The sequence below is a fragment of the Diadema setosum genome, chromosome 3 (assembly GCF_964275005.1).
Source record: "Diadema setosum chromosome 3, eeDiaSeto1, whole genome shotgun sequence".
NCBI lineage: Eukaryota > Metazoa > Echinodermata > Echinoidea > Diadematoida > Diadematidae > Diadema > Diadema setosum.
In genome coordinates, this window is record NC_092687.1 from 27,857,565 (window position 1) to 27,871,735 (window position 14,171).

General features: G+C 36.9%; 1 protein-coding gene across 1 annotated transcript in view; it reads right to left on the reverse strand.

The window, feature by feature from the left end:
- Window positions 1–14,171, reverse strand: part of LOC140246747 (uncharacterized) — a 104,103-nt gene that overhangs the window by 56,418 nt on the left and 33,514 nt on the right. Inside the window, exons 10-11 of the mRNA XM_072326085.1 lie at window positions 8,962–9,144; window positions 1,744–1,926 (exon numbers count right to left, since the gene is read on the reverse strand). Of these exons, the coding sequence (XP_072182186.1) occupies window positions 1,744–1,926; window positions 8,962–9,144 (366 nt within the window). The remainder of the gene's footprint in view (window positions 1–1,743; window positions 1,927–8,961; window positions 9,145–14,171) is intronic.

Here is a 14,171-nt window from a genome sequence, read left to right on the forward strand (position 1 = left end):
CATGTTCAGAAGGCAAGAAATGCAAAAGTCATTGTTTCTGGAAGAATTTAGAACCAAATCTCCCCTGTGTACAGCCCTATACAAGTGCTATGATTTCAAAAACACATTGAGGGAATGAGCCTAGAAGACATTAACTAAGTAAATATCCCATTAATTTTTTAGTACACGGCTAATACCGTTTATTTAAACTCTACAACCAAATCGTCTAGATAGGGGCATTTAGTCACTCAGACGCAGTTATTGGGGCACTTTTGAAAGTCATTTGCTTTGACACCAGAATCACATGACTTCACATTCTCAAGTTTTACCAAAATGCAATGCTCTTAAAGGAATGTTTCCCATGGAAGCCATTTTCCATTTCAACTATTTGTTGAAGTGATTGACTTACACATAGGTCCGACATGAAAGTGCTCCAGCATGCTTGAGTTTGCAGGGTAAAGATCTTACAGCACGACATATGGGTCGAAATCCATCTTGAATTTCAAGAGTGGCAGCCTATGCGAATAGTCCATTATTACGGAATGTATAATGTGTGTGTGTGTTTGTAAAGAATGTACAATGTACACCACCATAAACATTGATATGCCTAAAAGTTGCTTCTAACCACAAATATTAGCTGAAAAGCAGCCATTTTGAATGATAAAATGGCAGCCTAAAAAATGATCTGCAATTTTAGGGAGGAGATCAAAGTGCATCTGAATGTTCAACATCATGAGCCCGGTTTATGCCCGAAATGTGAACTTTCTGTATTGTTTACAACATGAAATATGGGTCAAAATATACATTCTGGTATGGCGGCCATTTTTAATTTTAAGATGGCCACCTATAATATCAAAATGGACTAGTCATCATTTCAGAGAAAGATGTTTCAGAAAGTCTGATAGCATACGCATGCTCTTCGCTCCAAGTTAGAACCTTACACAATGCACACGATATGAGATACAGGCCCAATTACATTTGCTATGGTGGCCATTTTGAATTTCAAGATGGCCGCCAAGCAAAATGATCCATCATTCAAAGCAAAAATGTATATATTAGCATGTCTGACATCATAAGCATGCTTTTTGCCCCAAATTTATACTTTCCATAATGCTTACAACTTGAGATACAGGTAAAAATACATTTAGCTATGGCAGCCATTTTGAATTCAAGATGGCAGCCCTCAAATTGAAACAATCTACAATATCAGGAAATGGTGTATCAGAATGTCTGACGTCATAAATATGCTTTTTGCATCAGATTTGAACCTTCTATGATGCTTACATTATGAGAACTGGATCAAAATACAGTTTGCTACCGCGGCCATTTTAAAATTCAAAATGGCGGCTGAAGACGTGGTCAAAAAAACATGGAACCAAAGTTTTTTGGATTCAGCACCCCCAAATTGACCAAGTAAGCTAAAAAAATTCAATTTTGGCACGGAAATCTCACGGGATCCAATATTTCGACATAGCAGACCGTACTATTATATAAAACATTTATAATATAATATGCATTCCTTTAAACGTCAAAATAGTTACATTTCAGGAAACGGCCTCAACTAATCGATGGTCGTATTTCGAGGTCGGTATGAAAAAAGCAGATTCCCAGAGAGTTTAATGTGGTTATTTTTTTTTTTGTTTTAAGAAAGAAACAAACTCAATCTTTCCATATTCAGCGAGCACATCAACAGAAAGTGATAATGAAAAGTAGAAATAATAGTCATAGTCAAATATGAAATGTGTACATTTAACATTAACTCACCTGACAGTGTTGTGCCAGGTCGACGGCTGTTGAGAAGAAATTGTCGGACAAGTAGTAGCATTCTACACCGAAGCTCGAAAGATGTGGCAAATAACACACCCATTCTGCCAACTCTTTCCCCATCGATGACTGAGGTTGACGACCGGTTTCCCAGATATAAATTCTCAACTTTAAGTGTTCAAGCTGTCAATAATCAAAAGCAATGGCAAGATCAAAGTGTCAAAAATCGGGACGATTTTGATTGGAATTACGCTATTGAGGCACAATTTGTCGCCCCTGGCGACAAACAGCAATTGTCACCCGCCCTTTAAACCTTTTTTTTTTTCTCTCTCTCTCTCTCTTTTATAGAGGGGAGGGGTGATCTCATTCCCAACACGTCGGCATTGCAGGGGCGGATCCAGGAATACTGTAAAGGGCATGCGACTGTACAAAATAAAAAACGGACGCACACCTTCCCCCTTCATTTGTTTTCTTTTTATTTCCTTTGTTTTAGCTAAAATATGAAGAGGGAGCTCGCGCCCAGTGCGCCCCCCCCCCCATCCGCATACATCCATTCATATATTAGCATACATACGGACATACACGCGCGAACAGAGAGAGACAGAGAGAAAGAGAGAACCATCCCACCACCACCCCAACACACATACACACACACACACAAAAAAAACACATAATAAAGCACACGCGCACAAACATCCAAAAATTGTGGTACATTTTGATCACAATTTTTTGAACGAACCCCGAAAAGGCAATTCGGATTATATTGATTTGCTTTGATATGTTTATGGGATCGTGCATTATCACTGGAAGCATCCATGATTTTGTTAAAAAAAAAAATCGTGAATAAATAAAAAGAAATAAAGAAACATGAACAAACCAAAAGAGAGGCAGGAATGACACTATTGTCACTCAGACATCGGGTTATTTCAGATGTTGCAACAATATTTATTCAGGTCTTTTCTTCAAGACGGCCAAGCTCAGACTCCTATTTCCAAGTAGTCAATATACAATTTGCTTTCATCATTGCATCTGCCTTGGTCTTATAGGGGTGCCAATCCTTGCAAAAACAAGTAGTGGGCTACAACTTCTCTCCGTAGAATGAAAAAAAAAAATAAATAGCGGAATGTTAAACACTGAAAGGCTAGTGCCCCTTTTTCACTTTCACGGAATGCTTCACGGATGACTACGGATCGTCACCCGTGGTGTTCCGGCATGCAAATTGTCGATTTTCCTCTGAATGCCAGTGTGAATACGATCCCAACTGGATGTCTACACGGACAAGTGCGGAGGCTACACGGACAAGTACGGTTCCTACACGGACAGACAAGGAACGAGCGCGGACCACAGCGGAAGCGATACGGAGCTATAAACACGGATATCACGGAAGAGCACAGATGCAAATGGGTTCCTTCGCGGTCTTTACATGGATGTCCCTAAAATGTTAATAGATGGAATTTGCTTTTGCTTTTGATACTTTATCATTCTTGCATGCCGTAACACAACGGATGACGATCCTTGGTCATCCGTGAAGCAATCCGTGAAAGTCTCAAAGGAGCTTTAAGCTCACAATAACCGGGACAAAGGAACATAAAAACTATAACAAAAGATTACTACAGGGGGTGCCAGCAACGTCGTTAACTGCCGGTTTATATTGGGCTGTGTGGTCAATTACTCATTAATAGGATGTTAGACTTGACTGTGAGCTAGCTGCAGCAGGACAGGTCATAGACCTTAATAATATGAAGAGTTTGTTTGCAAAAACCGATAAGTCCATTTTTGAAGATTTTGAAGCACGGTCTCTGTCATAATGTACAAAATAATACCTTTTAAATGATATATTGGTCACTACATATAAAGGTACATTTTTGAAGTTATGATCAAAAGAAGCAAAAATTTTCTTATTATTCTCTTTATTTTTCTTGACCTTTAATCGCAAATATCTCCATATGACAAATATGGACTTGTCGGTTTTTGCAAACAAACTCTTCATATGAATAGCGTGACGTACGTGCAGTGTATGTGACGACTAATACCTTGCAAAAAGGCGGACAGTCCGCCTACCCGACATGCTTTCAGCTAAACATGCACAGTATGAATTTTAGCACATTTGGGAGAAGCGGGGCAAACAACAAGTAGTCGCACTTCCCATATTTCTCTATTATATCTAACCGGCTTTTGAAAGGGAAACCATCGTAATCCTTCACTATCACCCACCTAATATATTGTGTGCGTGTATACGTAATATGCAGGCTAGCCTATTTTTTTTTTTTTTTTTTCACAGCGTGACGTACGTCAGTCAGCCTATCCGGCATGTTGCTTTCCAGTTAAACATGCACAGTAGGCAGTTGGCACATCTGGGAGAATCGGGGGGAAAACACCAAAGTAGTAGCACTACCCCTATGTCAGATGTTTGAAGCTAACCGTAATCGGTATCCTAATTGAGGATTATTTGGAAAGATTTGAAACTTACGCCTAATCACAAATGTTTCGAGAAAAATAGGAAAATAAATCCTATTTTAACGATTTCACGATATTTTTCCATATTGAGCCACTGAATTATATCCCTTTTCAGAAATGCCATAGCGATACAGATGGACTACGTGAGCAGGCGGACCCTGGTCACACCAAAATGCTTAATGTGCCCGTTTGGATACGTCATGAAAATCAGTCTTAATCGGATGTAGACGAGGTTTTATGCTCGAAACGTGTTTATCAGCTAAGACGTCGTAAGTTGATTCCAGAAATTTCAAGATTCCCCCAACATGGCCTATCAAATGTTTTACATATGTCTATTTCTTTTTAATCGATTAAAACGAGATTGCGTGTACTCTAAACTGTTCAAGTCCTTTTCCTAATAACAAACTGATAGGACAAAAACGAAATTCCTTCCTGTTGGTGTTAATCTCAATGATCAATAAGCACGAATGATTAATACCGTTTAACCTGCCGCCCCATTTTAACAATTTTATCGGGAAGATTAAAATTGACCGGGAAAAGGGTTTGTTTGCAAAAACCGATAAGTCCATTTTTGAAGATTTTGAAGTACGATCTCTGACAAAAAGTACAAAATAATACCTTTTAAATGATATATTGGTCACTACATATAAATGTATATTTTTGAAGTAATGGTCAAAAGAAGCATTTTTTTCTTATTATTCTCTTTATTTTTTTTTGAACTTTAATCGCAAATATCTCCATTTGGCAAATATGGACTCATCGGTTTTTGCAAACAAACTCTTCATATACTCAAACACACACATAACAATGTCAACAATATCGTAATCACTATGACTGTTATTACCAAATGTGACCGTGCATCACAAAACCAGCAAAAAGTCGCACCCCTGATTTTACGTGAGGACTCAAAAAAGGTGAAATGGGTCAACTTTTCACTTTTCACATTTTCTGAAAGAGCTATTTTTCTTCTACGTTATTTTTCTGCTTGGGATTAAAACGCGAATGGGGAAGTGTGTTTTCAGCAGTTTTTGTACAACCCTTTTTGGGGGAGAGTAGAATGATCAGGTTTGTATTCTTGAAATCCTTTGTACACTCTTCACTTTCAAGTCTAATAACTTTAGACAGGATGACGCTCCTGCTTTGAAAGTTGACAACAATCATAGACAGAATGTGTGATAGAACATACTCAATTACAGCTAAATCTGATAATCCCTTCATTGTTGTTGGTCCGCTGGTCGACATCCTGCGTTTTGTCCCTTTCATCGCACAGCTATATCGGGCGTCCCCAAAAAAGCAGAACGGTGGATTTTCAGTACCTTGCGTTGTAAAAGTGATATATTTTTTTGACAGCATTAGAACGAACATCTTCCGCAGAAGACCATGATACTGAAATCATTAAATTTACCGAAATCATTAAATTAAAAAAGTTTTATTCTACGCCTATGTCTGTAAAATGCAGTCATTTTCAATTTTTGGCGACTTATGAGATAATACTTTGGGTGCGACACGGGTTCCATACGGCGAATTGTGTAAGCTCGTTGATCCATGTCAACAAAAGATAACGCTTTCATATTGGGCGCACGCACACACACAGAGACACACACACACATACACATTACTTTTTCCTGGCCCATGCCCAATGTGAAAGCTGTATCTTTTGTTGACATGGATCACCGAGCTTACACAATACCGTATGGATCGCTTGTCGCACTCAAACTATTATCTCATAAGTCGCAAAAATCCGGGAAATTTGAAAATGACTGCATTTTCAGAAATTGGCATAAAATAAAAAGTACTGAACCAAACCTAATAATTTATTTTGGTATCATTGTCTTTTGTGGAAGATGCTCTTTTTCATGATGTCAAAAAATATATCACTTTTAGAACGTAAATTACTGAAAAGCCACCGTTCCGCTTTTTTTGGACACCCGGTATAGCCCAGCTTGGTGAAAGATTAAGCGCTTGAATAGACCCTGTATTTCAGAGCCTCTTTTCTCAGTTCACTCTTTTCCAAAGTATGTGCTTTTTTCCAGTATTTGGGTAGATTAGGGGAATTCATTTAAATTCAGTAATACATCATTTTGAAGCTTAGAGTCTCCTCTTTCAGAATTTGTTCTTTACTAAAAAAAAAAAATAAATAAAAAATCATTTCTGGCAACTTTTTAAATTAAAACTTTTTAATTATGTATTTGTATAAAGGCGATCAGTGTGATCATTACTGTGGATTATGATAATCAGATAAACTTACCAGCAATGTTTGAGTCAACTAAATCATGCATAATGAAAGTTGACATACCTGGCAGAATTTCGCCAGATCGGCTGCTGCTGAGAAGAAATTATCGGGGGAGTAGTAGCATTCCAAACTGAGGCTCGAAAGACTTGGCAAAGTACCAACCCATCGGGCAAAATCTTTTTCTACAGCCGACAGAGATTGCAAGTTGTGACTAAAGTCGCGAATGATTAACGACAGATCTTGTACCTGTAGGAAAAAAAGTATGTATATACATGATTAACCAAAACATCGCATGCACTTGAAATAAAAAAAAAGTAAAAATTCATTTTTTTCTCAGCAGTACCAATATCAGTTTGGATGCTGAAGCTGAAATCATGCCTGGAAACATCTACATTCATTAAACAGGCCTGCAGGATCAACGATTTGTTACATTCTGGTGACATAAAACCGATATTTACGTTCTTTCTCTTGCTTCAAGGTACTCTTTATTTCAGTGCAAGTGACGTGTCAAGTACAGAAGAACAGTTAGTAAAAGTGACGCAGGAACAACAGCTAAGGCATCTGGAACCCAAGACAAATGAATGACCAGACGTCCCAGACGTAGCAACAAGAGGCAATACCTGCTGTAAATCATCACTATCGTTTTCATCTGCAGTAGGCACCACTTTCATCTGTGGCTTTCAATCTTTGATACAACATCACGTTCATGTTCATTTTCGAACGTGCATATTCTGAAACAAATTGATCTGAAAGCTTAGTTTGTCCCCATGGCGACTCTTAAACAGTGTCAACTAAAGGCAGTCTCTGCAAATTCTAAATACCTTGTAGTATTGCATTCAAACTTGACTAATTCTATTCAGACTTTCAAGTAAAACTTGTTGTGCCCTGACATTGACCTAAAATCGCGGTATCTCTGTAAAGGTGACATAGACGCAATGCAAAGTTTCAGGCAGACTTTAATGGTAGAGTGTTTTTTTGTCACATGCTCAAATTATCGGACCTCCTTCTTGCACAACTACAAAGGACACGGAGAATCACAAGCTCACCGACAAAGACACAGGCATACAAAGCTACACAAATGGGAGAAATGGGACAACGCAGTTATAGTGAACTACCACACAAGAAATAAGTATTGGCCCATTCATATGGTTTCAATTTATGACATTAATGTCATAGAGAGAAAAAAAAACCGTAATGAAATCTTGCTGGGAAACATGGAACCAAGCAGCAGTGGCAAAGACGCGGTGATACTCATCTTTAATACTCGGCCATCTCAGATATCTCGGCCATTTCAAAACCAATTTTCATGTAATAAGCATCTATTTACTATTTACGATTAGAATTGTATGCGCTGTGGCATTTCCATAAAATTGTTTCTGATATTTCTCAATAGCTAAACGCTGAATCCTCACCTCAACCAATACTATACCATCCCTTCACACAAAACCTTAACAAGATAGACAACAATAGCATCAGACAACATTACAGAAATAATAAAAAGTATCAGATTCCTTGTTATATTCCTCGACCATAAGCGAGGAACTGGTCAGGGGCCAAGGCGTTTTCCCTCGGATGTCGCCGTGAGATCGCAAAGAGATCGCATAAAGAACACTGCAACGATCACTTGCCTGTGCCATTCATCCGAGGCTGATCATGAAACAAATGGGGACTGGAAAACCAATGATTAAAGTCTTTGGTCTGAAAATGACGTCAGGCACGTGAAGGAGCAAAGCGAGAGTGTGGGACAGGGTATCCGACTTTATGAGGGAGCTTTTTCATTCTTTGAGTCTAAATTTAATGATATTGTGCACAATTATTGTGAAAATTTTGCACATTTTTTTAATTAAAAAGTCATAACAATAAACATTCAGGAAGAGTATTAAGGGGTATAAGTGCATGGTGGCACCCGTTTGATACGAGTGTGCACCTTTACGAATGCTGAAGTTTATGAAGGTTGCCCGAAGAAGGAAACGGTTTGGACCGTTCGTATATCAAAAATATGCGTTTTAATAAGCGATTAAAAATAAAGATTCGCGGATCTGGTTACTCACTTAAGTGAATATTTGACTTTTTTCCCCTTCAATTAAGCAAGTAAGAAAAATGAACATTTAGAAACAATTTGGGCCAAACAAGGCTTAATCGAAAAGTATTCATCACCCCTCAATATGAGGTGCATGTCTTTCCCCGTGTACTAAGTCTATTAATTGGAAAGAATGAGAAGGAGTTCATTGTTGTGTCACCCTCAGACACGAGGAAGTTTTCATTCAGAAAATGTATCCAACGGGTACACACTTTTTATGGAATATTTGACATTTAAAAAAAAATGAAGAATAATAAAAGCAATTATGTGAAATCCACCAAAAAAAAAAATGCAAAAGTAAGATATCAAGCTTTTAAATCAACGAGAGGTCATAGCATATGACTCGCACAAATTCGTAGGCGCAAATCGGGCAATGGGCATTGTCTATTACGAAACTCATCTACTTTCTCTTCCAAACGCCAAATATGCATAGTAACAGGAAACATACGCGACAGGATGATGCTAAGTCGACGGCTGTTGATAGGAACTTGTCCGGAAAGTAGGGGGATGTCACACTGAGAGTCGAAAGTCTTGGCATACTACAAACCCATTTGGCCAAGTGTACTCCCATCGAGGAGTGATGTTGTAAATTGTCGTCGAAGCTATCAAATGACAAATTCAGGTGTTGAATCTGTTGCCAAGAAAACAAGAAAACAAACAAAACAAATTAGTCAGGACATCAGGGGTACACAAGTGAAACCACATGAATAAACAATGATACACAATACTGACGTATAGTGGTGTTTATTTGACTTTAGAATATTATTTTTAGGTAGATTGCTATTCTATAAACGTTGAAGACAAGTGATCGAATGGAATGTTGATATTACCGAGAGATTGCATGCATCTTTATGTTCGTATCGAAGTAATCGTTCTTACTGTGAGAGAGTGTCATTACATTTCAGATTCTTTTTTTCACAGAATTGCTCCGAGTGCTTGCATTCAAACATGAATGTACTGATGTGATTATTGATAATGGTTGTCATTAATTTATAGATATGATGAAGTCAGGAAATCAAAAAGCAGGACAGAGAAAAACAGGTAGCTCATAAGACAATTTCGGCAGGTGCGAGCCTCTAGCGTTGGAGAATGGGAAATTCTCCGGCTGCCGAGAGGAGGAGAAAGAGGGTATCAAATTGGGTACCAAGAAAACGGACAAGGGTGCAAGCAACAAAATAGATGATGCGAATGCGCGTCACTCAAGTTCGACGAGAGTCACACAAGAAAACTCAAAGACCATATCAAACCAGTGGTTTGTGCCGAGTCAAATCTTTCAGAGTTGGTTGACCTCCTTGCTAAGTCTCTGAGGAACCGGTATTGCAAAGTGTGTACGCAGCAGTCAATCGGGACGTCGAGAAAAAGAAACAAGAATTCAATGAAATTGCCAAAAAAAAAAAAGTCAAACAACTAGAGAAAAAGCTCTCAGATGCCGAAAATATCAGGTGGAACAAAAGCAGCAGTCAATCCAAAATAACGCGTGCCGGATTAAAAGGAGGAAATCAGCAATGACGTTAAGCTCGATCTTCTCAACTCCAAATTCCACATAAGCTTCAACGTTGGGGAAGGTAACCTGGACAGAACACACCGGATTCAACCGAAGACTTCAGACAGATCAAATTGATTTCGAAAAAAAAAAAGCCTTTGATTCAGCTGGTCATAGTTTTTTTTTTCTCTTTTTTTTTATTTAACAACAGGTCCTGTTACTTTTTTTGTCTTGGACCTGTTATTCGAACGTGGATTTCTAACCTTTAAAATAATTCTCTCAGTTGTATCTTAAACCCATTTCATGCGGAAATCTTCTGTCCCGTGTACAAATTCTATGGGGATTTCAGCATTCAATGTTAAACAGGTTAACGGGGGTAAATCCACAAGGTATTTTAAGGATAAAATGTGAGTTCATCAAGGTGACCTACTGTCACCCTTTTTGTGTGTATAGAAGTGTTATCACACTTGAGAAAAAAAAAGCAATGAAATTTCAGGGTTATTTTTTGGAGAGAACAAAATCTGACAGGTGCTCTATTCGGATGATATTTCGTTTTTAGTAAAAGATGTTGAGTCAATTAGAAGAAATGTATTATTTTTTTTACTGTTTTTTTTCCAGGTTTCTCGACTTTAACTTAATAAAGATAAGATAAAAGTTGATATCTGTTGGGTCTCTTACCCCTTTGCCGGAATGATTTATAACGAATTTGAAATGGTTGTCTAGAAATTAATTTGATGAAATAAATCAAAAATTGACAACAAAATCTGTGTTGATATTATGAACAAGGAGGAGTGAAATTGATGCATTTTCCATCATCGATAAATGCTCAAAGAATGATATGAATTAAAATGTCCTTGATAAATGCTCAAATAATGATATGGATTAAAATGTCATTGAATGATAAGCACGAAATGCAATGAAATAATATTTGACTGTGTTAGTAAACATAATGGACATAGATTTATATTTATTTTGCAAATATTTTATTTATCTTTAAATTTGTCCATACCAGGGATCTGTGGAAAACATGGGTGAAAGCAAAAGAATTTAGGTAATCATGATGAAATAAGGAAAGGACGTATTTTCTTTCTATTCGCATTGAAAGAAATGTAGCTATAATGAAAATTTGAATTTGAAAAAAAAATGTTTCAGACTGGAACATATAATGGATATGAATGGAGAAATATTTTCAGTGGAATATTTTTATAATAAAGGACTTAATTATTAAGATATTCTGAGTATTAAGAAGACTTGAAGCAATTCGATATGGGCGGAAAAGGAATGCAGAGAATACAAAGAGAATGATATAAGTGATGATGAGATGTTTTTTATTTATTTTTAAATGGGAAGAAAATACCTTTGGAAAAGATTACCTTGAAAGATATTTATGTTGAATTGATGAAGAAAATAAGTGAAGATTCGTTGGTAAAAGATCAAAAGAGCGATTTATTTTTCGTGACTTTTCTAATAGAAGTATAAATGTATTTTCATTAGGGTAATAAGTAGCTCTTTGAGTTCCGTTTTGAGGGATTTACAATGTAGAATATTGCATAAGGTAATGTACTCAAATCCTCAGGTTTTTTCCGTTTCAGTTAAAGCTTGTAAATGATAATTTATGTTAACTCATAAAGAGGAAGAGACGTATAAACATTTATTTTATACATGTGAATTTTCCATTTTTAGGGTTTGTGAAAATGTAGTACTTTATTGAATACGTTAATTTTAGACAGTTGAGTTGGGAAGATATATATATGTATATATATATATATATATATATATATATATATATATATATATATAAAGTTAGGTTGAGGTATTTTGGTATTCATATACGAGTATGTAATATACCAAAAAAGACAGGATATATCTATTGTCATCCAAAGCTATTGTGCATCAAAATTTGTCATACAAAACAAAACGATTCCGTGTGCTTTATTACAATAGACCTCCATATTCTCATATCCATATGATTGGTAAAATAGATTTTTTTACAGAGAATATTGAAACCCAGAGCATCGATTATGTTCATGGAGGTTGCATGAATTGTGATCTTAGCAAAATGCAATCATCACATGACGCGAAACGTTTATTACAAATAGCGGCAGAGCAAAATTACCTACTATAGGATTACATCTAAAACTTAACTGATGGTCTGTTTTCCTCAAATCATGAAGAAAAAAAAAAAAAACATTGTGTTGTAATATCCTTGAGTTTATGCGATCATTTGTGACCCGCTACAACAAAAGGATCCGAAAGTCGGGGGAGAACAATTTTCTGAAAATGGCATGATATTATTCCCTTACTCTTCTACTTTATTTTCATGTATAGCACAACTCATAAAATTACTCGGTTGCGGAGATATCAATGATTTTATCAGCGCATGTCAAGTGGTTGAGGAAGTCAGAGTTTCGAGAAAAATGCCTTCAAAGTTGTCCTTCCGACGCTATCATGGTCACGGGGAGGCGAGAGTTTTCACCGCTTGACAATAGAAGGCACGCTCCTAGCGACCTCCGCCATGTTCAGTCAAGCTTAGCGCCAGCGGTCTACGCACAACCAATCGGTAATCAGGACGTCACGCACTGACCAATAAGATAACTCCCTCGTTGCTAGGGGCGGAGTCTAGCTGCGGCGCTAAATCCAAATCTTCGGACACGTTTCTCTTACATTGAAAGTCGGAAAATCATGGCCCAGAAAAACGCTGATTTCTTGCCTTTCGTTTGATCATTTAGCTTCGAAATTTCGGCAGATGATGGACAAAACATCAGACTACAGAATCATGCCAAAAAAAAAAAAGAAATCCGATTGTTTTGACCAATTTTGATGATGTGACTTCAAACTCGATTTTCTCGGCTCGGCCATCAGCGACTTTAGGATCCTTTTGTTTAATTTGTTTAAAATTATTGTCATGGCTACGTAGGGTAATACCATACCACCGTCAGATAAACATAAATATGTAATCAGCCAAAGTCTCACGTCAAGGCGAATTCATTAGAGACCTACAGCAGGTATCTTTGAGTGACGTGCTTGTGGAAAGGAATGTAGAAAAAAAAAACATATGAACTTTGGGTCTGTAAATTCAGATCCATTCTCGAAAAACATTTTCCACTTCGTAAAACGCGAGTCAGACAAAAGGAGGCCGAATAAGTGATGTAGTAAGAAAAAATCGAGAAAGTGACCAGAAAGTGGTTTTACATGATTTTGAGATGTGTCTGTGTGATTGAGGACGAGGAAGGGACAAATGATTACAGGCTGTGAGATTTTGATGGAGGATGAATAAATGATAATTAAGTACAGCGTACGATGACTGCTGACAGAAAAGAAATAAATTAGATATCACTGATCAGTCTGACAAATAAAGAATGTGTAAGCAGGGGATAATTTGACATAGGAGAGAATAAACTGAAGAATTTGAACCGGCCTTCAATAGGGAATGGGAGAAAGAAAAAATTGCATAAGTAGAGGTTCAGATATGTGGTAAGAAAGGAATATAATTAAAAATGTTTAGAAATTTAAATACCTTGTTCTTAATCACTCTGTTTTATAATTGCAAGATACATAATCTTTTAAATTGTATTTGTTGGGTATCATCGTTTCACAGTCATTTAATAACTTCATAAAAAACCTGAAATCTACACAAAAATGAACAGAAACTCATTCCACATGAAATGATACATTGTTCAACGTAAATATATCGGTGTCATTATTGAATGCAATGTAACTTACTCTCAGTAAATTGCGAGTGAAAGACTTAACCCTATTTCCACCGTGTTGGGGCATTTTGCCCCCCTCCCCCTCGACGTTTTGCGTGATTATTCCGCAATGCGTGATGCTCTCTCCGCGACATTGTATGACTTTTTTTTCTTTTAAGTATCGCGCAATTTAAAACCAAATTTGTTGCTCCCGGGCATACCGTTTTGAAACCACGCCCCTTTGAAAAAAAAAAATTGTCGACCCCCAAATTGCTCAAAAACGTGATTTTGTGCACAAATACAGTGTAAGTTATATTTTTGCAATTAATTCATATAATTTTTTTTTCTCAATGGCTGATAATGATTTATTGTAGCCTGATTATGCTTTATAAAGTTTCTGCGACAAATTTTAATTAAGAAAACAACAAAAACAAAAAGTAAAAAACAAAGAAATAAATAAGAAACAATTATGAAGCTGACTTCTTG